Genomic DNA, 25,717 nt, shown 5'->3' on the forward strand with positions numbered 1-25,717 from the left:
TAGGAGGCGAATTGCATGCAGTGGCAAATATGTAGGAGCACTTTTAACGCTGGCAACCGGAGGAGTGGCAATAAATTAAATTGCCCTATAGTGCCTGTTGTTACAGTGTAGTTCCACTTTCCAGTGTGCTGCTGTCGGCTGATCACGTGTTAGCGTAGGATTCTAGTGGTCTACTAGTTTGTAGTTTCTTATCAGTTCTTACATAGTTTCCTCACATTCTCAGGTACTCTATCCTACCCTGCAGATGATGTAAACCCTCTATTCCAATGCTCTGTTCGCTTGGCTGATAATACATGACTGAAAGTACTGTTAGCTGGTTTGTTGTGAGAGAAAAATACTATTCGTTGGCTGAAAAACTACGGCTTAGAAGCCAAGCAAACAGGGTGCAAAAATAATTACATTTATCATCTTTCTCTAAATCAATTTTTTAGAATTAATCAAATATATAAAAGATTGTAGATATTTATGACATAGTTGATAGTAGAATATACTCCTATTTTTATATTAAATTTATTTAAAGCTAGTTAAAAATAAAATGTTTTGTTATTTAAGAAATAAGATGTGTACTTATTTTGGCAATAAGTAGTTCACCCTTCTCTCCTTTTTTTCATGTTCCGAAAAGTATACTGGAAGCTAGAAAGTCAAGTCATTCGTATGAGTCATGACAATTGATTATTGACAAGTGTGAACAACCCCCCCCCCCCCCCCCCCCCCGAGCGACCGCCTCGGCAATGTCGTACACGTGAGCTGTACGTGAGAAGGCATCACGTCATCATGACATGTGCTCCGCGTCCGCGTGTGCCCCAGGTCTCGTGAAATCCGAGGTCGAAACTCTTGGCCCCCAGCACCGACCAACCATGGCCGCCGTGGGGATCCTCGTCGCCCTCGGCCTCAACCTCGCGCTGAGAAACTGGCTCTAGTCCAATATTTTATCCTAAGTTGATCAATCCAATATTTTACTCTGTTTATTGAAAAGAACAATAATATTTACAATATCAAATTAATATAGTTAGATACATTGTCAGATGTACTTCATCCGTCCTCAAAAGAATACAATTCTGATACAACGTCACGTTTTAGTATATCAAGTTTGACTAATATAGATATTTATAATATGAAATAAATATCATTAGATTAATTATGAAATGTATTTTCATAATAAATTGATTTGGAGCCATAAATGTGAATATTATTTACTAAAAACTTGGTCAAACATGAATCACTTTAACTGGCACGTAACCCATAGTTGCATCATTTTAGGACAGAGATAGTAGTTTCTTAATTTACCTCCTTAATATCATAGATGCACATCTTTCTATTAACGTGGTCAAAATTATGATAGTTTAACTTGTAACAAACTTACATCCTTTATATTAGTAAAGGACGGAGGGAGGAGAAACTTACATATAAAATTGTTAGATGCGTGAAAAGAAACAATATTGTTCCGCTTCGATGGTCAAGAGAGTTTTGGTTGCCATGCAAACGCTTCCCTACTGAAGACTGTAGCCACTAGCAGCCCCCGATGCTCACCTTAGTGGACATGGGACTCACATTTTTCTTTGTTATTCAACACTACTTTTCAGTCATGAAATAATTTGTTTTCACAATATTTTAGCATAAGCATCAGCATTAGCTAAATTAGCCTTGTTTGGATGTATGTGTATTCATTTCAATTTATATGTGCTGAAGTGAAATAAAATAAATTTTAGTTTAATTTTATGTGTATCCAACAAGGCCTGATAGGGGGGGGGAGCGGGGGGGGGGGGGGGGGGGGGGATGGGATGAACGTGGACCTAGAGTGGACACGAGCGCCGTGGGCATCCCGGCCCACGTTCGAGTCTTGGTCGATTCCCAGTCCCTGGTTTTTTCTCGAAGAAAAGCAACGAGCCCTTGGGACCGGATGAACGGACCCAAAAACTATATGGACTGGCCGCCAATAGTCTGGACTCGGTCACCAGCTGAACCATGCTAGACCCCCACGAACGGGAAGTCGAGGCCCCACTCAGACTAGCCCGTTAACAGCTCACCGAGCACCATGTTTTCGTCCATGGAGGAAAAACATGGCACGACTCAGCCCCTCCGTCTTATCGAAAAAAACGTTTAAGGGACGACGATCACAAAGATGAGCCGACCCTTGTCCGGAACCCTGCTACACGCGGGGGCTCGAGGAAAGTTGGACTCGCAAGAAGACCGAACGTGCGGTCGCAGTACGACGGCGGACTGATCGAATCCTAGCGGACCGGAATCAAGAAAAATCTTTTCGACCTCCTGAATCCTACGGTTACATGCCCCCAAGAAGACCGATCACGACAAAAGAGAACCGCCATCTTACCAGGACACGCCGCGGGCTATAAAAAGAAGGCCAAGGCCCTCAGAATCCGCCCGTCTGAAAAAGCCTCCAAATGAGTATTCTACTCCTCCGCAGGCTCGGGGGCTACTGTCAGGTATCGATATTAGGGATACCCAAAGCAAGGAGGTTAGCGCCCACGCTGACTTCCCCGGATGGAGCAAGACGTATTAAAAGGTCTCGCCCGACCCTAAGGCCGCAGGCTCCGTCTCGCCCGACCTCATGGCCGCGGGCCCCGTCTCGCCCGACCCTAAAGCTACGGGCTCCATCTCGCCTGACCCCAAGGCCACGATTTTCGTGTCGTCTTATAGGGACCCACACCGCCACCAACCACTCCAGGTCTAAGCGTATGGGCTTGGGTCAAAATTCTGACACCAGGGAAGAGACTGGCATGCATCGATGTAACCCATGGCCATGACGGGCCATACCTAAGGATTTACATCAAGAACAGTGTCGGGCTTGCCGATGCTATTCTGCCTAACCCTCATACGAACGCTGGCAAGTGTGTCAGTTCACCACGACGTCCGCCGAGGCAGAATGGAACGTCATGACCGGCAGATGACACTTGCACATGGCGCCAGTGACGAACAGGGCTACGACGTGGAGCCATCTCTATTGACATCTAAAGGATCGGCGAGCCCCGCATGAAGGAGAAGAAGGACCCGACGATCCTAGAAGCCTTCTTCTCTCTCAAGTTCTTCTCCTTTTCCTCCACTGTAACGCGCGCTTTTCCTTCGCCTATAAAAGGGAAAGCAGGACGCCCCTACCAGGGGACCGATCGACAAACGAATCGGAGCACAAGAGCACGACATGAGCACACAGCTGAGCGGCAATCGAGCTCTCAGCACCCGTTCACTCATTCCTCCAGATATTTGGGATCCTTTGCCTCTCTCGCCTGTTTGTAACCCCTACTACAAACTAAGTGTCGGTAACATGAGCAACAGCGAACTGGATGTAGGGACGTTCTGTCCAAACCAGTATAAACCCTTGTGTCCTCCGAGCACACCATCCGAGTCAGACGCGCAAATACAAAATTTCTCGTCGGTGGTCCAAAAACACCGGCAGAAACATCCGCGACAGGCGTAGGAAGTGGCTCGGAGCGCCAGGAGACGCCTGCCGCGGTGAGGGACAGGATCTGACCGAGCGCGTGGCGATGCCGCCGATCAGGACGCGCGCGATGTGCACGATCAGGGAGCGCGGTACAGCGGAGGAAGAGGATGGCAGCGGGTCATTGGGATGACACAGTCGATGCGGACGAAGACGAAGTCGACGAGAAGCACGAGCGCGTGGAAGCGGCGTGAGACGAGGGCGCGGCTGCCGAGCGCCTTGATATCGCCGATGCGGTTGAGGACGTCCCGCTGCAGGGCCCTCCTCCTCCTCCTCCATCCCGCAAAAGTTACAGGCACACAGATCGGTATCGGGGAGAGTCGTCGGCGCGGGGCAGGACTGGGCGGGGCGAGAGCCAGGACGGGAAGGACGTGCGCAAGCACGGGCGCTGCGGAACGTGGTGCCGGTGGTGCCGTAGGAGTCGTTCCTGTTCACGGCGAGCGTCCACGAGAACATCCCATAAGGGCGTGACGGAGGCTACTTTCAGTGCCGTCATTTCTGTCGCTTTATTTTAACGGAATGCTATTTTCAGTTTACGGTTCAATCTTTTGGTGGTATTTTATAAGGACGTAAACTTTTGATGGTATTTTACGGAGATCGTGATCATTCGATGCTACACAACTAATTTTCCCTTTTTTTAATGTAAGTACATGAACACATTCTTAAAAATAATTAGGACACGCGGCGAGCGTGTCGTCTAGATCTGGGCCTGGTGGTTGTTGCCACCATGACTCATTGGAACTTCACGGAAATCTCACGGTAGGACTTCACTTGACTGCGGCGCAGAAGCCCCAACCCAATCCCCAATTCAACACTGCGAATCGACCACCGAGCAGCGCGATGGCGTATGCGGCGGAGCTCCCCTACGCCAACGATCCCAACCAGAAATCCAAACCCGCGGCCGCGGCGCCGGCGGCCCCCACCCGCCGCGTCCGTTGGGCCACCGTGGCGATTCTCGTCTTCCTGGGGCTCAACCTCGCGCTCTGCGTCCGCCGCGTCCGCGGCGACGGCCACGGCGCGGTCGCCTTCGTCGTCGTCTCCCACCTGAACCTGGCCCTGCTCCTCTGCGCGCTCCACCGCTTCGAGGTCGCGCCGCACGGGTCCCCCGCGCGCGGCCGCGCCAGGCTCGCCGTGTGGCTCCTCACCACCACGCTCACAGCCGCCTTCACCTGGAAGATCGGGGAGGTGATGCCACTGGGCCTCGCGGTCGTGGTATGGGTCTTGGCCGCCGCCACCGTCGGCGGTGGGTTCTACGCTCTGTTTCTCCATGATGATGACGATGAGAAGCGATCTGAATCTCTGATCATGCGAGACTGCGAGAGGGATGAGAGACATCTGTATGTTCTTGCTTCATAGATGGGTAAGTATAACAGTATAACACCAACTTCTCTGACACACTCTGATGAGCGTCCATACGATCGACAAATAAAAGTGCCATACTGTATCTATTAATATTGAGGGAGCCTAAGCCTATGAGAACTGCTATTACCTGATCTGATAGATGTTTCTGCATTTTGTTTGCGTCGCTTTCGCCATTTTGCATATAGACTCTTCCAACTTGAACAAATGCTTAGTTCTTGAAGGACAGAACACATTCTAGCCACAATATATTATTAATAATTTTTTATATGGTTCGTCCCAAATTATTCTATGCAAATCGCAACGTATCTGCAATATTTGGCTATTTGCATGTGAATGTAGCTCTGTGAACCTTGATATTTGCATGTGAGTGTAGCTCTGTGGATCCGGTGAGAATATCAATAAGTTGGCCACTTGTTGATGCTTTAGTATTTTGACCATCTATTTTTTCTCTAGACTTTGGTTTTGATATTCTTGGACCTATTAGAAAGCTTTTGTAAAATTCTCCAACTTGAACTTGATATATCATACCAATTCGATCAGCTGTAGAGTCATGAGACAACTCCAATTTCAACCATCTCTTTGTCCCGCCTTCACCTTTTGTTTCTTTCACTTGATCTTTAGTGGTACATTTACCATCCCTGAAACAATAGGTAAACTTTCAGCTATCTAGATTTTGCTGCTTTGAATAGCATATACTATGAGCTATCAGTAATGAAAGTTTATGTCAAATACTAGGGCTAGAGACAAACAGTGCTAGCTCCATCTGGGCATTGAAAAAAATATGCAGTAAGCAGCTTTCAGAACCAGTAGTACTAGTAGTGTCTGATTGATGAAACAAGCGTGATGGTGATGTTGCTAGAAAGCTGCCTTTTCTTTTTCCGGCCTAGAACATTTGTTAACTATCATGGTATCATACTCCACTACCGGATAGAGCATCTTTGCCAAGGGCCCAGGGCACTCGGCAAAGGCCTAAAAGCCCTCGGCAAAGGCTTTGCCGAGCGCCGCCCTCGGCAAAGAGCCCTCGGAAAAAAATTTAACGGCAAAGAGGCTCTTTGCCGAGGGCCAGTTGTTGGGCACTCGGCAAAGCATTTTCCGAGGGCCAACGGCGGTGCTCGGCAAAGAAAAGCAGCCGTCAACGGCGCTGCTCCGTTGACGGCGTCTTTGCCGAGTGCCGACAGTTTGGGCACTCGGCAAAGACATTTTTTATTTTTTTTCAAAAACTCTTTGCCGAGTGCCACGGCGGCAAGGCACTCGGCAAAGACATTTTTTATTTTTTTTAAAAAAACTCTTTGCCGAGTGCCTCCCCAGCTTGGCACTCGGCAAAGATTTTTTGCTTTTTTTTTAAAAAAAATCTTTGCCGAGTGCAATGTCCCGGCACTCGGCAAAGTTTTCCAGCTTTGCCGAGTGTCATGACCATTGCACTCGGCAAATCAACCGAAACTGCAATTTTTTTTTTGTTTTTTGCATTCTACTGACACAAACAGTTCAAATATATATCACATGTCACATATATATCACAAACATCACAATAATCACATATATATTACAACGAAACTATTTTCACACATTATATCACAACCACAACTCAAATAACAACATATCGCAACCACAAGTCAAATATCACAACCACAAGTCATAAATTCACAAACACAGTCCATCAAGTCAAAGCACAAGTCACAACCACAAGTGAAGCTCAAGTCGAAGCACATGACGAAGCACAACTCCTCAGAAAAGCGGCCTATGACACGATGGTTCATTCGGTGACGCATTAGCGGGGTTATTCGAACCCGCCGACGGAAGCTGCAAAAAGGATAAGAGGTTGCATGTGTGAGATTCATCTAGTAAGTTTCTATGTGAAGCATTGGTGTATGTCATAGCTAGTGCAAGCATGTAGTAAGTTTCTATGTTAAGCATCTAGTAAGTTTCTATGTCAAGCATCTAGTAAGTTTGTATGTCAACCATGGTTGTATGTCAAGGAAGCATCTAGTAAGAGTGAATTTTCATACTTACAGGAGTGGCTGTAGGAGTAGGCGGTGGAGGTGCTGCCAACGGCAAAGGTACACTCCCTTGCTGGACACTCCGCATGAAAGCCTCCATTTCTTGCATCCTCCTCTCCTGGGCCGCGAACGCTTCCCTTTGGGCCTGCAGTTGCGCGCTCTGAGCCTCGACCACGAGCTTCTGGGCCTGCAGCTCGGCCTGCAATACAAACTTCAATGTTTTAGTAATGCAAATGTAACTTAGGTGTGCAAAGATGAACGTACGACGAGTAAAACAGGACGTACCTCGAGAGCGTCGACCCGCTGCAGTGACGGACTAGGCCGTGGGCGTATGGGCTGGCTAGAGCTCGTGCTCCGTGCTCGGAGCACGTCGAGAGAGGGAACAGTGGTGGAGTCGATGGCGCCGTCTGCAATCCACAGCCGCCCATGCTGCTTGCCTCCTCCTAGCCTCATGATGGTATCTGCATCAATGGGCTTAGTGCGCACATTGTAATCTTCCCCATGGACCTCCCTCACCTTTGAGGTGTACTCTTGGACCTTAGTGTGCACGGTCGGGTCGGAGTACACCTCGCGCGGGGTAGACGGGTCGAAGGAGACAGAGGAAGACGCCTTGCCCATGTGGGACATAGCCCACGCAGAGAACTCCGAGACCTCCATGCCCGGGTGTGCAGCCTCCTGCGAGTAAGACGGCAAGATGGTGAGAAATAAGGCAGAACTCAGCGTCAAATAAGATAAAAGAAATCACTTACATATGCTTGTTTGTAGGCCGGGAGGCTGCGGCTGCCTTGATGGTGAGTAGCACCTCGCCTCAGCAGACGCTGGTCCCGCCGCCTCGCGTGGTTCTCAGCAAAGTCATTGGACAACCACCTGTCCACGATCATCTCCCAGCACAAGGAGTGGGATCGGCACCACCAGGGAACCACCTACAAGTCATCGATTATTTGACATAGAAAAAGATAAAATTAAACCGACTTAATCTCAAAACGAATCATTATTAATGTTTTTCGTCTACCTCAAGGTACTGGGCCCGGGACAGCTCCACCTGTCTTGCATCAGGCTTGCTGATGGACTGCTTCAACACCACGGCATAGTAGTCTCTGTGGGCCTGCACGCGCGCCTCGTGGTGCATGTCGGTGACGTACTTCCTACAGGAGACGGCAGCCGCCTGATCCGCCCGGGCCTCAAGTCCTTCTGGCTTGAAATACATCTGCATACAAAACCGATGTATCCATTCATTATTTTAATAAAAGACTTGCCCAATGAAGGCCGGGGTCCAACATTTCGTAGAAGGCCTTAGCGGCTTCCTCCATCTCCTCCTTCTCACGTCCTTCTGCGAAGTGAGCTTGGTGAGTGTCATCTAGCATGTCTGCTACTCCGGCATCATCATCAAAAGCCTCGAGGCGTGGTCTCACCACCTCCGCTCTTATACGATCTGCTTCACCATGGTGGATCCACCGGTGGTAGCCAGCCGTATAACCATTGTACACAAGATGTTTACCCATGGTCACCTTGTCTACCCTTATGTTGTTGTCACATTTGCTACAGGGACACCAAGGTTTAGAATGTCCTTTAGCTACACCCGAGCTCCATGCATGTTCCAAGAAAGCATCTGTCCCATTCACCCACTCAATGTCAAAGTCACTCCTGCTTCTCCGGCCCGTGTACATCCACTGACGGTCTTACATCCTTCCACATATACAGAACATAGTAATGTAACCATCAATTGCATTTACGCGGTGCTCCTACTCTCTAATAGGTGAGGATAGGTCCTAATCCCACCCGTGGATGCGTAGATGCGGTTAGTTTCCATGCTCCGCTCCCTATCCGAGACAGAATTTCGGCAGCACCTCCCCGCTGTTCTCCCAATGCACGTCCTGCAAGGGAGAGTGTGTATCCAGAGAACAACAGGGGTGATGCCGAAACACCATCTCGGACCGGAGCGGACCATGAAAACTAACTTATCTACGCATCCGCGGGCTGTCCAAAAAACGTGGACAATCCGAAACAGATACGGTCGCAGATATACAAAGATCTGTATACCTCCAACCGTATCTCTTTCGGACGGGAGACACCTAACTAGGTTACGTGACCAAAGACCACATACGGATAGAGGGGTTATACCTAGGGTGCCGGTGAGGTCAGGGTAGCGGGGCGGTGGAGAGTCGGTGCAGTGGCGAGTGAAAGTGCATGTAGCCCTTTAGTGGGTTTTGGATGATTGAATGACAACGTGATTAAAGAACTAACCTGTTTGCTAAGTGTGGACAGGTAATAGGTTATCTCACAGGTACTTAATGAAAGCCAAAATGATGTGTTATTATGTAAACAATCTAGTTCAAGCACAAGACAACAATGCAAATAGAATTCATGCAAAGGCTTATTTATTGTGGGATTTCCATGTTCTATGTGAAAGCAAACTTGTAAGAATTAATTAATGAGACATAAGAGATTGCATATGGATTGGTCTCATATTTGAAGCTTGCTAAATTGAAATGAAAAAGATAATAATACATATGAATAAATGATTCAACACAAGATGTGACTTAATGGCTTGAGATGGTGAAGATAGCAAGGAAAGGCTTCGAGGTACTAAGCAAGGGTGAAGGGCAAGCGACGGCTTGGCGGCCGAAGAACCTAGCTAGGGTGAAGAAGAAAGTACTTGCATTTAGTTGAGGTACTAATCAAGCTAAGATGGTCATATTGATGTGAAGGATCAAATCTATATTGGACAAGTTGACTAAAGTTACTTGATGCATTTGGAGTTATTCATATTTGATGAATGGAATCAAGTCACATGCTCAAGATGGCTATGCTCAAGTGAAAAGATCAATATTGACATGTTGGCACCCTCACTTGATGAAGATTGAAAGACACGGCATCAATTTAAAGAAGATCAACTCAAAAGGTTTAATTTCGTTTTTCTTTTGATCTTGAGTTAATAGGTATGCCGTACTATTAAGAGGGATGCAAGTTTAGGTGGTCTGAGGAAGATAGAGTGCTCAAGCATAATAATTAAATCAAAAGAGAGACACTCTAGCACTTCACGAGCACAAAGAATAATTTTCTGTGACTATCGGTGTCGGAAGTCCCGACGTAAGCCGGAACTCCCGACAGTCAGAAGTCATGACTCTTGCCGGAAGTGCTGACTCCCAGTCACTGCCTGTGCGATGACTGTGGACGTCGAAAGTCCCAACGTGAGTCGGAACTCCCAACAGTCGAAAGTCCCGACCCAAGCCGGGAGTCCCGGCATCGATGGTTCTACTGACATGCTGACTGTGCACGTCGGAAGTCCCGACGTTTGTCGGAAGTTCCGACCGTCGAAAGTCCCAACGTTCGTCGGAAGTTCCGACGCTGGCTGTCTCGAGTGGACTTTGACCTCGCATGAACAGTGTTTTCTTCATACGTCGGAAGTCCCAAGATCTGCGTCGGAACTCCCGACGTAGATCTGAACGGTTAGATTTTACCTTGGAGTATATATACCCGTCTCCTCCATTCTAACCGTTGCCCACTCATTTCATTGCAACAAACACTCGGCCAAAGCAGCCCCCAAGCATTCTAGGCTCGCCACTCTTCTCTCCTTTGCCTCCAACTTCAATTCCTAAAGGGTTTGAGTGATTGGAGAGTGGATTGAGTGAGAAAAACACTTTGAGCAAGCTTGAGCACATGATTTCTTCGTCAAGCCGGTTTGATTTGCATTTGTTACTCTTGGGGATTTTCCCCTAGCCGGCGAGGCGTCGCCCAAGAGCTTCCATCTTGTGGAAGAGCCTTGGGAAGTTTGTATTACCCTTGTTTTCTAGTGAAGAAACTCAAGTGACCTTTGTGGTATCCTTGAGTGAGGCAAGGAGGTGGAAGAGACTCCGACCAAAGTGGTCACCTCAACGAGGACGTAGGAGCTCCTTTGTGGGGCTGCCGAACCTCGGGATAAATTCTTGTCTCCCGCGTGCTTGTTGTTGTTGTGATTTGCTCGAATTTACATGTATTTGGTTATCTTCCTCTCTCTAGCTATTTCTTAGGGTTTGGGCCTCGATCTACGGAGTGGTGGCTTATCAACGTCAAGAGAGTGACCCAACACCTTACCTTACCACTAGGAAGTGGGTTTGTAAGTAATCGGCATCACAAAGTTCATTTTAGCACTTGTAGTTCATTTCCCGTAGGGGTCGGAAGTGCTGACAGTTTGCGTTGGAAGTTCTGACCCAAACTGTCAGGACTTCTGACACGTCGGAAGTTCTGACCCAAACGTCGGAACTTCTGACACGTCGGAAGTTCTGACCCAAACTGTCGGGACTTCCGACATTAACTGACTAGTGCATTTTGATTCAACTCTTTGGTTGCCGTTGTTTGGCTCCCTAGGTTTATCTAGTATCTTTTATATACTTTGTGGCTAACTTGTGAGGGGTTGTATTACTTTGATTTGGAGTTTCCATTGTGGAAACTCCTATTACTAATAGTTTCCTCTTTTAAAGGTGTTGATTTTTTAGAAACGCCTATTCACCCCCCTCTAGGCGACATCCTAGATCCTTTCAATTGGTAACAGAGCGAGGTTCTCACCTAAAGCTTCACCGCCGTGAGAAAAGGATGTCGATGCCTATCGAGTTGGAGCCGATGCTTCTCCAAAATGATGGTTCAAACTTTCTATCTTGGTCAATTCATGTACTCAATGCTTTTAGAGATATTAGTCCTCTTGTTGAGCATATTGTGTTTGCAAGCATACCTCTTCCTATAGTTGATTGGAGCAACTATAAGAATTTATCAAAAGAGGAAGAAATATGCGTGCAACTCAATGCTCAAGCTATTAATATCATTTTGAGTACATTGAGTGTAGAGGTTCAAGATGAGGCAATATTCAATGGACAACCACCTCCTGAGAGTGCTCATCTCATTTGGACCAAACTCGTTGAGGTATATGGAAAATCCAAATGCGATGATGCACTTGAGGTCGAGTCAATGGAAAATATGTCCATTATGTCTTCATGTGGCGAAGAAGCCTCACAAGACCTCAAGAGCGTCGAGCCAGAGCTAGAGATGCAAGCCGAGGCGACTGCGCTGTCTGCAAGCACATACCGGACATGTTCGGTATCCCTGCCAAACGTGTCTGGTATGGCTGAGGCAGCCGGACAGCAGGCAGTCTGTGATGATGAGGCTCAAGCTCGGTGGCGGCCAAGTGATGAGTCAACCTCAGTATCTCATGATACTCATCACTTGTGTCTCATGGCCAAGAAAAGCAAGAAGAAGGCTAGCAAGAAAGATCAAGCCAAGGAGATAGCACGAGTAGATGATCAAGAAGAGAGTGATATTGAAATTGAAGATAGCTACACTCTTGATCATCTAAGCAACAAAGACAAGCTCATTCTCATGAAGCTAGTTGAGAAGAATGATGAGCTAGAGGAAGAGAATGAGAAACAATAGCAATCACTTCAAAATCAAGAAAAGTTTCTCATCTCCAAATTGCAAGAGCTAAAGGCCATAAATGAGAGGTATGAAAAATTATCAATTGAGCATGCTTTAGTTACTAACTCCTCTTCTAGTGTTTCACAACTAGAGAAGGAAAACTTTGAGCTCAAGGCAAAATTAGATGAACTCTCAAGCAAATATAATGTGCTACAAGCAAACTATGTTCATCTCAAGTGCTCTCATGAAGAATTAGTAGAATCAAGCATCATGCTTGAGGTGGCTCATGAGGTTGTGATTACAACGGTAAAATCATCTCAACCTTCCACTCACACACTCACTTGTACACAATCTCAATTGAATATTTCTTGTGCTAATGAGTGTGCTTCTCAAGCAAGCCAATCTTCGATTGAGCAAAAATTTATAGAAAATGTAGAGCTTAAGGAAGAAGTGGAAAGGCTAAAAAATGATGTGATTCGATTGAAGGGTAAGGAGAGAGCACAACCTTCTCAAGATAACCGTGTTAACATGGTGAAGAAGCTTGAGAAGGGTTCAAACCTTGCTTCCTCCAAATTCCAACAAAAGAATCACATTTCAAGCAAGGCCAACACAACCAAGAGCAAGAAACATGAAAAAAGATTATGCTATGGTTGTGGAGTGAATGGACATGAGATTACCATGTGTCCACACAAGAGTTGGGCCGACAAGTGTGAAGTGGCCGATCAAACGGCCTCAAACAAGTTGGCCAACCAAAGGAAAAGTGATGGACAAAGCACTTATCTCATGTGCAAGAAGTTGGGGCATCCAACCAAGAAATGCCCAATGTACAAGGAGGCAAGAAAGGAAGCTCAAGTTGCAACAAGAAGATGCTATGGATGCAATGAGATGGGCCACAAGGTTGATGGATGTCCATACAAGCAAAACAAGCATAGAGCAAACAAAGGTCGCATATGCTATGCTTGTGGAAGAAAGGGGCATCTAAGCTATGATTGCCCAAATGGTAACATCCCTAAGCCGAACACATTTGTTTATGATAATATGCTTAGGAAGACCACAAATAGAATTAGCACTAGCAAGGTGATGTGTTCACCACAAACTAGTACTAAGGCCATTTGGGTGCCTAAGCACTTGTTGACTAACCCAAAAGGACCCAACAAGAGTTGGGTACCAAAATGTGCTTAGGTTGATAATGTAGATACTTGGTGGTGAGATGAAAGCTTCGGGATGGTTGAGCAAGCAAATTGAAAATATTCACTCAATCTATCAATCAATTCTTATCATAATCTCATATATGGCTGACCCGAAGATAAATCAATGACCATATCGTTTACTTCATCTCTACCATTGGTAACAAGTACCTAAAGACCTTATAGGAAAGCCACTTTGTGTTTAGTGCTCAATGGCTCACAAATAAGCATATTTGTGAAATAATTGGAAGTGACTAATTAGTTTTATTTAACCATTATCATATTTGCCATGTGATGCTTTTAATGGCTCTCTAGTAGAGCAATGCATTTGTTCAGATGCAGGCATACAAGAAGTACTAGAGCTAAAACGAAGAATCACAAGCAGCGCTTCAATTGTTTCTGTCCTGCGCCTACCAGACATGTCTGGTATGGCCAGGGTAGAAAGGAAAAGTGTTTATGTTCTTCACATGCCGGACGTGTCCGGTATGTCTACCGGACGTGTCTGGTATGGTAGGAACCAGAGCACTAATTGGGATGCAATTGAGGTTTGATCCATATGATTTCATATATCCTTAATTTGCTTAGAAGCTTGTGATCTATCAAACCTAAGTGGGTTGTGAGTATGTCTCAACGAAATTTAAATATGGCAAATTACTTTGTGTTGGTCAAAATAGAAAATTGACTCCCAAATTCTTAAAAGAATAAAGTGCCTGTTGAAAGTCATTCAAATTACTTATGGTACTTATTTAGGGGGAGCTCAGTTTCTATTTTGCACCATTGTGGACTAACAAATTTATCTAGTATTATTTGTAGTCCTTTGGATGAAAATTGATTTCATATATGGTATGATTATTTGACAAGTGAGGTCAACATGATGTTGTCATGCCATGTATTATCTCAGTGGTGATATTGTGGACTAACAAATTTATCTAGTATTATTTGTAGTCCTTTGGATGAAAATTGATTTCATATATGGTATGATTATTTGACAAGTGAGGTCAACATGATGTTGTCATGCCATGTATTATCTCAGTGGTGATATTGTGGGCTCAAGACAAAGGTATGTATTTACATACATGCATGGTAAGTGCATCTAAGGCCCTTTATATGCTAGTGTGTGCATTTGTGTGATATAGGATAGATGTTTTTCAAAATCTCTAACTAGCATGTGTAGGTGGTGTGGTTTTTGAAAAACATGTGGTTTTTGGGTCTTTGTGACATAGTCATGTCATATTGTGATTATTGCTACCCTTGGTTGATTATTTGCCTAATCACATGTGACATGGTTCTCTCAAGTCCATAAAAATCCCTATGTCCGTCTAAAATCTCTCTCAAGTTTTTGAAAATCATAATTTTGCTAAATATTCAAAAAAAAGAAAATCAATTCTTGGCTAATTCATGTCCCCTAAGTGAGAATCCTAAGCCTATTTCAATTGATGCAAATATTATGCCTATGAAGGTTTATTATTGTACCTTATTGGTTAGTATTGCAAAAATTCCGCTATTTATACTAAGGCTATGCCTAAGTATGTTGCGTCTAACATGAGAGGACCCAAACTAGTTTGGGTACCATCGAAAAGTGGATGATCGTTTATAGGTACCATGGCATTGGAGACTTGATTCAATGAAATTATTATTGTTCATCTTATGTTGAGTCAAGTATTAAAACCTAGTGCAATTCTATCCCAATGCCAAGTCAAAATTGAGTGAAGTCCATATGCTATCAACATACAAGTGTCATATTCAAGTTATGGGAATTTATTGATATATTTGAATGCCTGCAAATAAGTGGAGTTGAAGCTTGCAAAGATGATCATAAGCTATCAAGGTATATCTCTTGTTGATCAAAGTTTATTTGGGTGCATATGAGTTAATTGAATTGGATATATATGCATATGTTGCTTGCTATGAGATGTTTGAATGGATTAAATGCTTAAGTAATCAAGTTTGAAGTTGGTTTGATTGGATATGTTCATAAGATTTCTTCTAGTAAGTGGTTTGAATGGACATGTGTCTTGTGAGAGTATTCAAACAAGTTGATTTCAAGTTTGGTTCAATTTGAAGAAAAATAGCTCAATTATTGAAATCTGTCCAATATTGAAAATCTGAGCTAGCAATGATCATTGACATGTTTGAGCAACCAAATCTATTTGTATTGGCTTGAAATTTGGCCTGCATGCTCTACACTTATGGTATTAGTTGCTGTGCAAATTTTATGAGATTTGGATAAGTGATACTTCGGATTTGGAGTAGATCTTGTCAGCTATAGTGCAGCAGTTTTCAGCATGTAGCAGTGTGGAAAGATATGAAATCTGGTAGCAATATAGAAGTCAAAAGAAGCTAAAATTTTTACAGCTACTAGAAGGCTTAGTGTGTCACATCTTCACCAAATTTTGTGGTTTTTGGATATGTACTTTGGGAGATATGATTTATTCTTTGAAGAGTACAGAATCTGCTAGGAAAGTGACAATTATTGGATTGATCAAAAGTCACTTAGATTCAAAGGTCCTCAAATTAGAATCATATCTATAAGTGATTGAGGTACCTATGTTTTGGTTTTGGTTTGAGATAGAAGCATGACAAATGATGAGTACAAGACAATTTGTTTGAAGAGTGTATCTGGTACACATTTGGTACTCAAGCTAGAGATCAAGACCAAGATCAAGATGAAGATAAAGTTTAAGTTCTAGTGATAATTGAAGATCTTTTGATAGAAACAAAAGGACTTAAACAAGTAGAAAGAAAATGACTTAAAGAAGGATTCAAAGTTATTCATCAAATTAAGTCCAACAATATGGATCAATCAAATAAAATCTTTCAAGTGGATCAAGTGGTTTCCTTTCAAGTTATTTCAAGTGAGTATCAAGGATGGTTCTTTGGACAGAGGTCACTTCGCTCTAGGCTTGGATGGCTAAAATTGAAGTGGTAATCTAAAGGGACATTTGAGGTACTTGGTTGAAGAAAATCAAGAGATTGGTCTAGAAAGCAAGCAACACCCAAAAGAGAACAAGTCATGAAATTGCAAGTGGTATCATGAAATTTCAAGTGGTATTACAAGTGGTGCATCTTTTAGTTCTCTCAAGCAAGCAATGATCAAAGAAGAAGCAAGCTAACCACAATAAGAAGAGTGCACTTGATCATTAGTGATTCTCAATTCATATGGGTGAAGAATAGGAATTCAAAGAATTGGCATCTATTGGTCTTCACTAAGCTTATAATTGGACTTCATGGTGTTATTAGAGAAATGAATTGAAATCTATATGACTATCTTCCTCTCCAATATAGCAAAGGTATCATTGTATTGTGCATGATCATTTTTCATCCATTACTAGTATGCGGTTAGTGCATATAGTACATGCTTATAGGATCATGCATTACAAATGAAAATTTTTAGATTCATAGACTACCACTATTGCTTGAATGATTATATAATCTAGTGGTTAGTGTATGAGTTTGTTCATGAGCTAGTAAACCCATGTATTTGATCTATTTTGAATTGCAAACAAGTGACAAGTACAACCTCTTTAAGATGACAAAGGGGGAGAGTTTAATACAAAGGGAGAGATTAGTACAAAGTTTGAACCTTAAGCATTCTTTGTGCTTTGTATGACAGCTTGTAGCCCCTTTGTCCTTAGTATGTCATTGTTGGACCTTTGTGGTGATAGATGACAAAGGGGGAGAGAGACTGATTAAAGCTTCAGGATAGTCTCATTTGCTTATCTTTGTACCTGAAGATATGTACTGCAGGCTGTCGTTTCTTATTTTTGAGCTTCATTGATGTATCTTGGATTTGAGATAGATTGTATCATGTGAGAGATGAGACTCACTTATGCTTTATCTATGTATTTCTTGAGATATGATCTTTTTTATATATCGGTGGTTTCTGGACTTGAGAAAATGTGTAATGAGTGCTATGTGTGAATTACATGTGTTATATTTATTTTCATAAGGACTATGCATGCTAGAATGAAAATATTTGATGTGATGCCTTTATATTTATTCTTGTGTGATATATCTTGTCATATGCATCACGGTTTAACTTTGTCACACACATGCACCCCACGGATGCAATGATTTAGGGGGAGTCTCCTATATGTTTTAGTATGTGCAATTGACATTTGAGGTCATTTTGTGAATTCTAATCATAAGCACATATTAAGGGGGGGCCTCTCATAAATCATTAAACCCAAAAGTTTAAATGTTTATATCATTTTGTAAGCTTTAATCAAGTTGTCATCAATCACCAAAAAGGGGGAGATTGAAAGTGCATGTAGCCATTTAGTAGGTTTTGGATGATTAAATGACAACGTGATTAAAGAACTAACCTGTTTGCTAAGTGTGGACAGGTAATAGGTTATCTCACAGGTACTTAATGAAAGCCAAAATGATGTGTTATTGTGTAAACAATCTAGTTCAAGCACAAGACAACAATGCAAATAGAATTCATGCAAAGGCTTATTTATTGTGGGATTTCCATGTTCTATGTGAAAGCAAGCTTGTAAGAATTAATTAATGAGACATAAGGGATTGCATATGGATTGGTCTCATATTTGAAGCTTGCTAAATTGAAATGAAAAAGATAATAATACATATGAATAAATGATTCAACACAAGATGTGACTTAATGGCTTGAGATGGTGAAGATAGCAAGGAAAGGCTTTGAGGTACTAAGCAAGGGTGAAGGGCAAGCGATGGCTTGGCGGCCGAAAAACCTAGCTAGGGTGAAGAAGAAAGTACTTGCATTTAGTTGAGGTACTAATCAAGCTAAGATGGTCATATTGATGTGAAGGATCAAATCTATATTGGACAAGTTGACTAAAGTGACTTGATGCATTTGGAGTTATTCATATTTGATGAATGGAATCAAGTCACATGCTCAAGATGGCTATGCTCAAGTGAAAAGATCAATATTGACATGTTGGCACCCTCACTTGATGAAGATTGAAAGACACGGCATCAATTTAAAGAAGATCAACTCAAAAGGTTTAATTTCGTTTTTCTTTTAATCTTGAGTTAATAGGTATGCCGTACTATTAAGAGGGATGCAAGTTTAGGTGGTCTGAGGAAGATAGAGTGCTCAAGCATAATAATTAAATCAAAAGAGAGACACTCTAGCACTTCACGAGCACAAAGAATAATTTTCTGTGACTGTCGATGTCGGAAGTCCCGACGTAAGCCGGAACTCCCGACAGTCGGAAGTCATGACTCTTGCCGGAAGTGCTGACTCCCAGTCACTGCCTGTGCGATGACTGTGGACGTCGAAAGTCCCAACGTGAGTCGGAACTCCCGACAGTCGGAAGTCCTGACCCAAGCCGGGAGTCCCGGCATCGATGGTTCTACTGACATGCTGACTGTGCACGTCGGAAGTCCCGACGTTTGTCAGAAGTTCCGACCGTCGAAAGTCCCAACGTTCGTCGGAAGTTCCGACGCTGGCTGTCTCGAGTGGACTTTGACCTCACATGAACAGTGTTTTCTTCATACGTCGGAAGTCCCAAGATCTGCGTCGGAACTCCCGACGTAGATCTGAACGGTTAGATTTTACCTTGGAGTATATATACCCGTCTCCTCCATTCTAACCGTTGCCCACTCATTTCATTGCAACAAACACTCGGCCAAAGCAGCCCCCAAGCATTCTAGGCTCGCCACTCTTCTCTCCTTTGCCTCCAACTTCAATTCCTAAAGGGTTTGAGTGATTGGAGAGTGGATTGAGTGAGAAAAACACTTTGAGCAAGCTTGAGCACATGATTTCTTCGTCAAGCCGGTTTGATTTGCATTTGTTACTCTTGGGGATTTTCCCCTAGCCGGCGAGGCGTCGCCCAAGAGCTTCCATCTTGTGGAAGAGCCTTGGGAAGTTTGTATTACCCTTGTTTTCTAGTGAAGAAACTCAAGTGACCTTTGTGGTATCCTTGAGTGAGGCAAGGAGGTGGAAGAGACTTCGACCAAAGTGGTCACCTCAACAACGAGGACGTAGGAGCTCCTTTGTGGGGCTGTCGAACCTCGGGATAAATTCTTGTCTCCCGCGTGCTTGTTGTTGTTGTGATTTGCTCGAATTTACATGTATTTGGTTATCTTCCTCTCTCTAGCTATTTCTTAGGGTTTGGGCCTCGATCTACGGAGTGGTGGCTTATCAACGTCAAGAGAGTGACCCAACACCTTACCTTACCACTAGGAAGTGGGTTTGTAAGTTATCGGCATCACAAAGTTCATTTTAGCACTTGTAGTTCATTTCCCGTAGGGGTCGGAAGTGCTGATAGTTTGCGTTGGAAGTTCTGACCCAAACTGTCAGGACTTCTGACACGTCGGAAGTTCTGACCCAAACGTCGGGACTTCTGACACGTCGGAAGTTCTGACCCAAACTGTCGGAACTTCCGACATTAACTGACTAGTGCATTTTGATTCAACTCTTTGGTTGCCGTTGTTTGGCTCCCTAGGTTTATCTAGTATCTTTTATATACTTTGTGGCTAACTTGTGAGGGGTTGTATTACTTTGATTTGGAGTTTCCATTGTGGAAACTCCTATTACTAATAGTTTCCGCTTTTAAAGGTGTTGATTTTTTAGAAATGCCTATTCACCCCCCTCTAGGCGACATCCTAGATCCTTTCAGCGAGTCGACGCGGTGCAGGAAGACCCGCAGCACCGACGAAGACGATCGGGGTCACCGAGTCCCTCCCACAGGTCCTCCTGCAAAAAAGGGCAAAAATGGTTAGTGTCGACTCAAAATTTTGGCAGCACCTCCCCTGCACGGGGAGGTTCCCAAAACTTGAAAAAAACATGGCACAAAGGCCAACAACCACATATATACCAAACATGGGCACGAAGGCCAACAACCACCAATATATCAAGAGGAGCCATGCATTTTAGTTCTCTTTCCATTCAGATGAAAGTATTGAAGTAGTACAACAACAATTACTACTAACCCTACAACTACTACTAAAACTACTACTAACAACTACTTAACTACTAACAGTACTAATACTAAGAACTACTTAACTATTAACAACTACTACTACTAACCACTACTACTTACTAACTACTACTATTTACTAACTACTACTACTACTAACCCTACAACTAACACTACTAACTAATACTACTAACCACTACTACTTACTAACTACTACTATTTACTAACTACTACTACTACTAACCCTACAACTAACACTACTAACTACTACTACTAACACTACAACTAACTACTACTAACTACTAACTACTAACTACTACTACTACTACTAACCCTACAAGGGTAGGGCTTACCTTGGCGGCAAGAACGACAAGAGCGAGGGCCGACGACGACGGCGGGGATGACCGCAGCAGCGCGAGGATCAACGGGCGGTCGGAACGAAGCGAGGATCGACGGGCGGTCGGGTCGGCACCTTCCTCTTCTTCCTCCTCCCCTTTCTCTTTCTTCCTCTTCCTCCTCCCCCTTCTCTTTCTTCCTCCTCCCCCTTCTCTTTCTTCCTCTTGCTCCTCTCCTTCTCCCTCTGCTGGCCGGCCGCAGGGGCGCGGGCGCGGGGCGTGGGAAAGCCGGGGCGGCGGGCGCGGGGCTGCTGGGCCGCCGGGGCCGGGCGAGAGCGCCGGCCGGGCGCCGGCGAGCTCGGGGCGCGGCGCAGGGCCGCCGGGGCGGGGGCGTGGGGCCGCCGGGGCTGGACAGGGGCGCCGGGGCGGGACGGGGGCGCCGGGCCGGGCCCGGCAGGAGCTCGCCGGCCGGAGGGGGACGACGGCGGGGGCGGCGCGGGCGGCGGCGGCGCGGCAGGGACGCGGGGGCGCGGGTGGGAGAGAGGAGGGGGTCGGTTGGGCCGGCCCGTTGTGGGCCTTTAGGTTAGAAGCTTTGCCGAGTGCCGGGCCCAGCGGCACTCGGCAAAGTTTTTTACAATTTTTTTAAAAAAAATCCTTTGCCGAGCGCCCTGTGACCTGGCGCTCGGCAAAGACAGTCTTTGCCGAGTGTCAATGTTGGCACTCGGCAAATTAAAAAAAAAATTTGTTTTTTTCTCCCCATTTTTTCCTGGGCCTTGCTACAGTAATTGAAACTCCATTTCAAAATTTGGGACAATTTTGAGTTTTTTTACTATATTTCCTTAATTATTTTTGTTTCATTGATTTTTTTTCGACTATTTCAAATTTGAACTGCATGTACATGAAATAATGGAATTTGGTCATTCAAAAAATGGTATTCATGATGTTTGGCGTATAGTCATTCAAAGTTGTGACGTCGGATGCCTAAAAGCCAAACATCTCCACTTGTGATCAAATTCCATTATTTCATGTACATGCAGTTCAAATTTGAAATAGTCGAAAAAATTCAACGAAACAAAAATAATTAAGGAAATATAGTAAAAAAACTCAAAATTGTCCCAAATTTTGAAATGGAGTTTCAATTACTGTAGCAAGGCCCAGGAAAAAATGGAGAGAAAAAAAAAACAAATTTTTTTTTTAATTTGCCGAGTGCCAACCTTGACACTCGACAAAGACTGTCTTTGCCGAGCGCCAGGTCACAGGGCGCTCGGCAAAGGATTTTTAAAAAAAAATGCAAAAACGGTTAAAAAGTCTTTGCCGAGGGCCTAACGGTGATGCCCTCGGCAAAGATTGACGGTAGAAGACGGACATCGTGTCAGGCGGTGTTGCCGAGGGCCGGCCCTTTGCCGAGGGTTTAGCCCTCGGCAAATAATTATTGTTGCCGTGTGCTTGTCTTTGCCGAGGGTCTGGCCCTTGGCAAAGAGTCTTTGCCGAGGGCTGTTCTTTGCCGAGGGTCAGGCCCTCGGCAAAGACTCTTTGCCGAGTGCCCGATTATTTGCCCTCGGCAAAGGGACAGGCCCTCGACAAAGATGCTCTGTCCGGTAGTGCTCGTTGCTTTACTGCTGAGACTAATCAAAATACCTGCGCGTCCACCAGCTTAGCATTTTCACTTTTCAATCATACTGACATACTGCCCATCAGCTATGCTTTCTTGTGTCCTTCATTTTGGCACATGGATTTTATTCATAAGTTTTGTCATTTCATTTTGACACTTCCGTTAATCTGAAACAATTGTTGACCGTGGCATGATATTGTTCTAAATATTTTTCTAATACACAGTAGTACTAATGCCAGTAGTAAGCTTTATGATACTTATCACCAGACAGCAGCAGTAGCAGCATTTGCGATGGTATCGCTTCTGCAGTGTTTGCTTGCTGCTGTACCAGATGTCCAGATGCATGCATGTGACACTGCTAGTCTATGTATCCTTCAGTTTCAGTTTATGATATAAAACTTGGATCTGAAACTATGGGACATCTTTCTGTATTGTTTTCTTTCCTGGTAACTAAACAAAATTTCATTTTTCAGATCAAGATCTGGAACTTGAAGAGGGCTAGCAGTAGCAGTAGCAGGTATGTTGTGAACCAACCTTTTCCTAGTATGTTCTTGTAGCTGAAATTGTCTGAACTGCTGGACGGATCCTACGTGCATTCAGTTTACATTTCACTGTTTCACTGTGCATACATTTAGCAATGGGTTTCTTTTTCTTTCAGAGACTATAGCTAGCTTTGTCTTTTGTATTTGTGCGTGCATTCCAGTTGGGATGATTAACTCAGGGACGCTTTACACATATTCGTGGTGATGATTCAGTTGGGCAGTGGGCACACTGCATTCCAGTGCAACCCTAAGCTGTGACATAGTTCTGCAATGCTTCTTTATTATTTCTTTAGTTTTTTTTGGTTAAGGTATGAGGTGTAGCGATACAGTATATCTACTAACATTATTGTCTTTTGCAATGCTCATTTTCATGATCCTAACATTATTGTCTTCTGAGTAGTTTTATGTTACTATCAGCTTCTTATGGTTATAGTATTCTCAATGATCAACAAAAATATGGCCTTCGGAGCACAGGATTGAGCTGCCTTAAGTAGTACTGCCTTCAGTCCTAAACCAAAGTATAGAAAGTGACACATGAAATTGAGCTGTTAAAAACAAACAAAATATGTAAATCTAATTGACTTATATGCAGGCTGTGAGGTTCTTGCTAGCTAGCTAGCTAGCTGTGAGGTTCTATTGTTCCTTCCTCTGATGAATACTCAGATCCACCAAGTGTTTCTATGGGTCATCTTGCTGTGTTCTTTTTTCTCCCAAAATTTTTGTTCAGTTCAAATGAATCTCCATTCTCCCAAAAATTACTTGTTAGTACTTAGTTCTAGTTGCTACTTGACTTCTTTAGCAATCTTATGTTGGTCGATTGAGCAATCTTGATTTTTTGGAGCAAGTAGTTAGTAAGGAACAGTGAAATAGTTACTATTGTTCATCTTTTTACCCAAGAGCTCAAGAGTTTCCATGTTGCCAATAGTGATTTGTGCATAGAGTACGGAGTATAGTGTTATTGATATTCACACTTGTGCAGAACCTGAGTTGTGTCAAGCAAAAGCTAACAGGATATACTTTATTGTTATTTTACAGATTACAGATGCCAAGAAGAGTATCGCTTTTGTTAAAAGTGCATCTGCTTCCTAGGTGACGGCATCACCAAGCAAAATCCATCAGCATCTGTAAATAAAATCAAGCTAATAAATAACTTAGGTCGCCATGCATTCTATCCATTCTGTAGACTGTAGTTCTCCTTTTGTTATCCTGATGACCACTCTGTAAAGTAACATGTAGACTTGTTCTCCTGATTTGGAACTAGTTCTCCTGATGAGCACTCTGGCAGGCAGCCTTGTCATGTTTACTGTGCTACTTAATTTAGACTTTTTCGGAACTAATTTTAAATCTAACACTTTCGGGTTTTTTAAACTAACACTTTTGGCCGCGCCTATTGTCCTGGCGCGGCCAAATGTCTGTGTCGCGCCATGCATGGTGGCGCAGCAGAGGGCTGACGTGGCGGTGACCAGAAGCGCTGACCGCTGACGTGGTAGGGCTCTGCCGCGCCACCGATCTTGGCGCGGCAGTGCCGCGTCCTGATCCATGGCACGGCAAAGCCAGGTATAACCTCCGCCGCGGCCCACGTGCCCGAGCAGTCGCCGTTCTCCGAGCAGCACAGCAAGGCAGCCTGGCCGCCACGCCCGCCTTCGCCCGCGCCTGCCCGCCGCCGTGCATGTCGTCGGCCGCGGCCACATCCGCCCACGCCAGCCATCCCGCCCGCGCCAGCAAGCCAGCCGCGTCCGCCCGCCCGCGCCAGCCAGGCCGCCGACCGTCGGGTGCGGCCGCCGCGCCCGCACGCCGGCGCGCCTCTCCCTCCGGCCAGAACCTCCGGTCACGCACGACGGCTGCCCTGCGCCCGCGCCTCCCGGCCCAGTCTTGCACTCTGCAACGAGGTACTCCACTAATATAGTTAGCACAGTTAATAAAGTTAGTAAAATTATTAAAGTATAGTTAGTAAAGTTAGTTAGTTTAGTTAGTATACGTAATATAATAAGTTAGTATAGGTAGTAAAGTTAGGTAGTTTAGTTAGTACAGTTATAGTATGCCTTGTATAGATGTTAATATTTGATTAGTTAGTATAGTTATAGTTAGAAAATATATTAATGTTAGTATGGACATTACGTACGATGATTTCGACGACTTAACGAAGTTTCTTGAAATGCTTCTGCAGATGGATTGTTGTGTTAGAGTTTTGTACGGAGGAAGTGTTAGGAGAGAGGATGGTATGTTTGAGGATATGAAAGAAGAATTAGAATGGTTTGATGAACCTCCTAGCTTCAACGACCATTGTGTCCGTTTGAATATAAAGTTTGGCGGTGATTTCACACTAAAGGGGAGGTTTGATACTGGAAAGACTAGAGCACACTATGTCCTCATGCCCTTGCGTGACCCTACTCACTGGTCCCGCTACACTAGGGTTCTCCAAGGTTTTAATGTGCCCATGGCTGAGGTGGTGGTGGAGAATACAGGATGCATGGTGTTCAGGACGGCTCGTCATTGATGATTTTGGAGGTAATAAAAAAGAATTAGGGGTCGAAGGGGAAGCAACTCAGGATAACATGGATTTGGACGGTCAGTTGACGCAGGAGCAGTTTTATTCAACTGCAGTAGGCTGTATAAGTAATGACTTCGATGTGAATGAGTTCGAACGGGAAGAGGAGCAGGAGGAGGAGGACAGGATCGGTGATGTAGTTAGTAGTGATTCAGACGCTTCTGATGATGACCAAGGAGGTATAGATGCTATGGCAACAACGACTGATGCCATGCCAGTACCGGTACATACTATGCCATTACCAGTACCAACTGAGGTTTTGCAAGGTGTCCATGCTCAGGGTAGACTATGTTGTGTACCACCATAGACCGTACACCGTCACTCATTCGGACCAAGAGTTGATGTACCACTTGATATGCAAAAACGGTTGTCTGTGGAGGTTAAATGCAC

At 44.4% G+C, this 25,717-nt stretch overlaps 1 protein-coding gene across 1 annotated transcript; it reads left to right on the forward strand.

Annotated features, from left to right (window-relative positions):
* Nucleotides 1-4,227: 4,227 nt before the first annotated feature.
* On the forward strand, nt 4,228-24,067 carry LOC136523126 (uncharacterized). Its single transcript, XM_066516907.1, has 3 exons — nt 4,228-4,814; nt 22,711-22,754; nt 23,815-24,067. Exon 1 carries the CDS (start codon nt 4,295-4,297, stop codon nt 4,808-4,810), a length of 516 nt encoding a protein of 171 aa, XP_066373004.1. The 5' UTR covers nt 4,228-4,294; the 3' UTR covers nt 4,811-4,814; nt 22,711-22,754; nt 23,815-24,067.
* The last annotated feature ends 1,650 nt before the right edge of the window (nt 24,068-25,717 follow it).

The sequence above is a fragment of the Miscanthus floridulus genome, chromosome 18, assembly GCF_019320115.1.
Source record: "Miscanthus floridulus cultivar M001 chromosome 18, ASM1932011v1, whole genome shotgun sequence".
NCBI classification, from domain to species: domain Eukaryota; kingdom Viridiplantae; phylum Streptophyta; class Magnoliopsida; order Poales; family Poaceae; genus Miscanthus; species Miscanthus floridulus.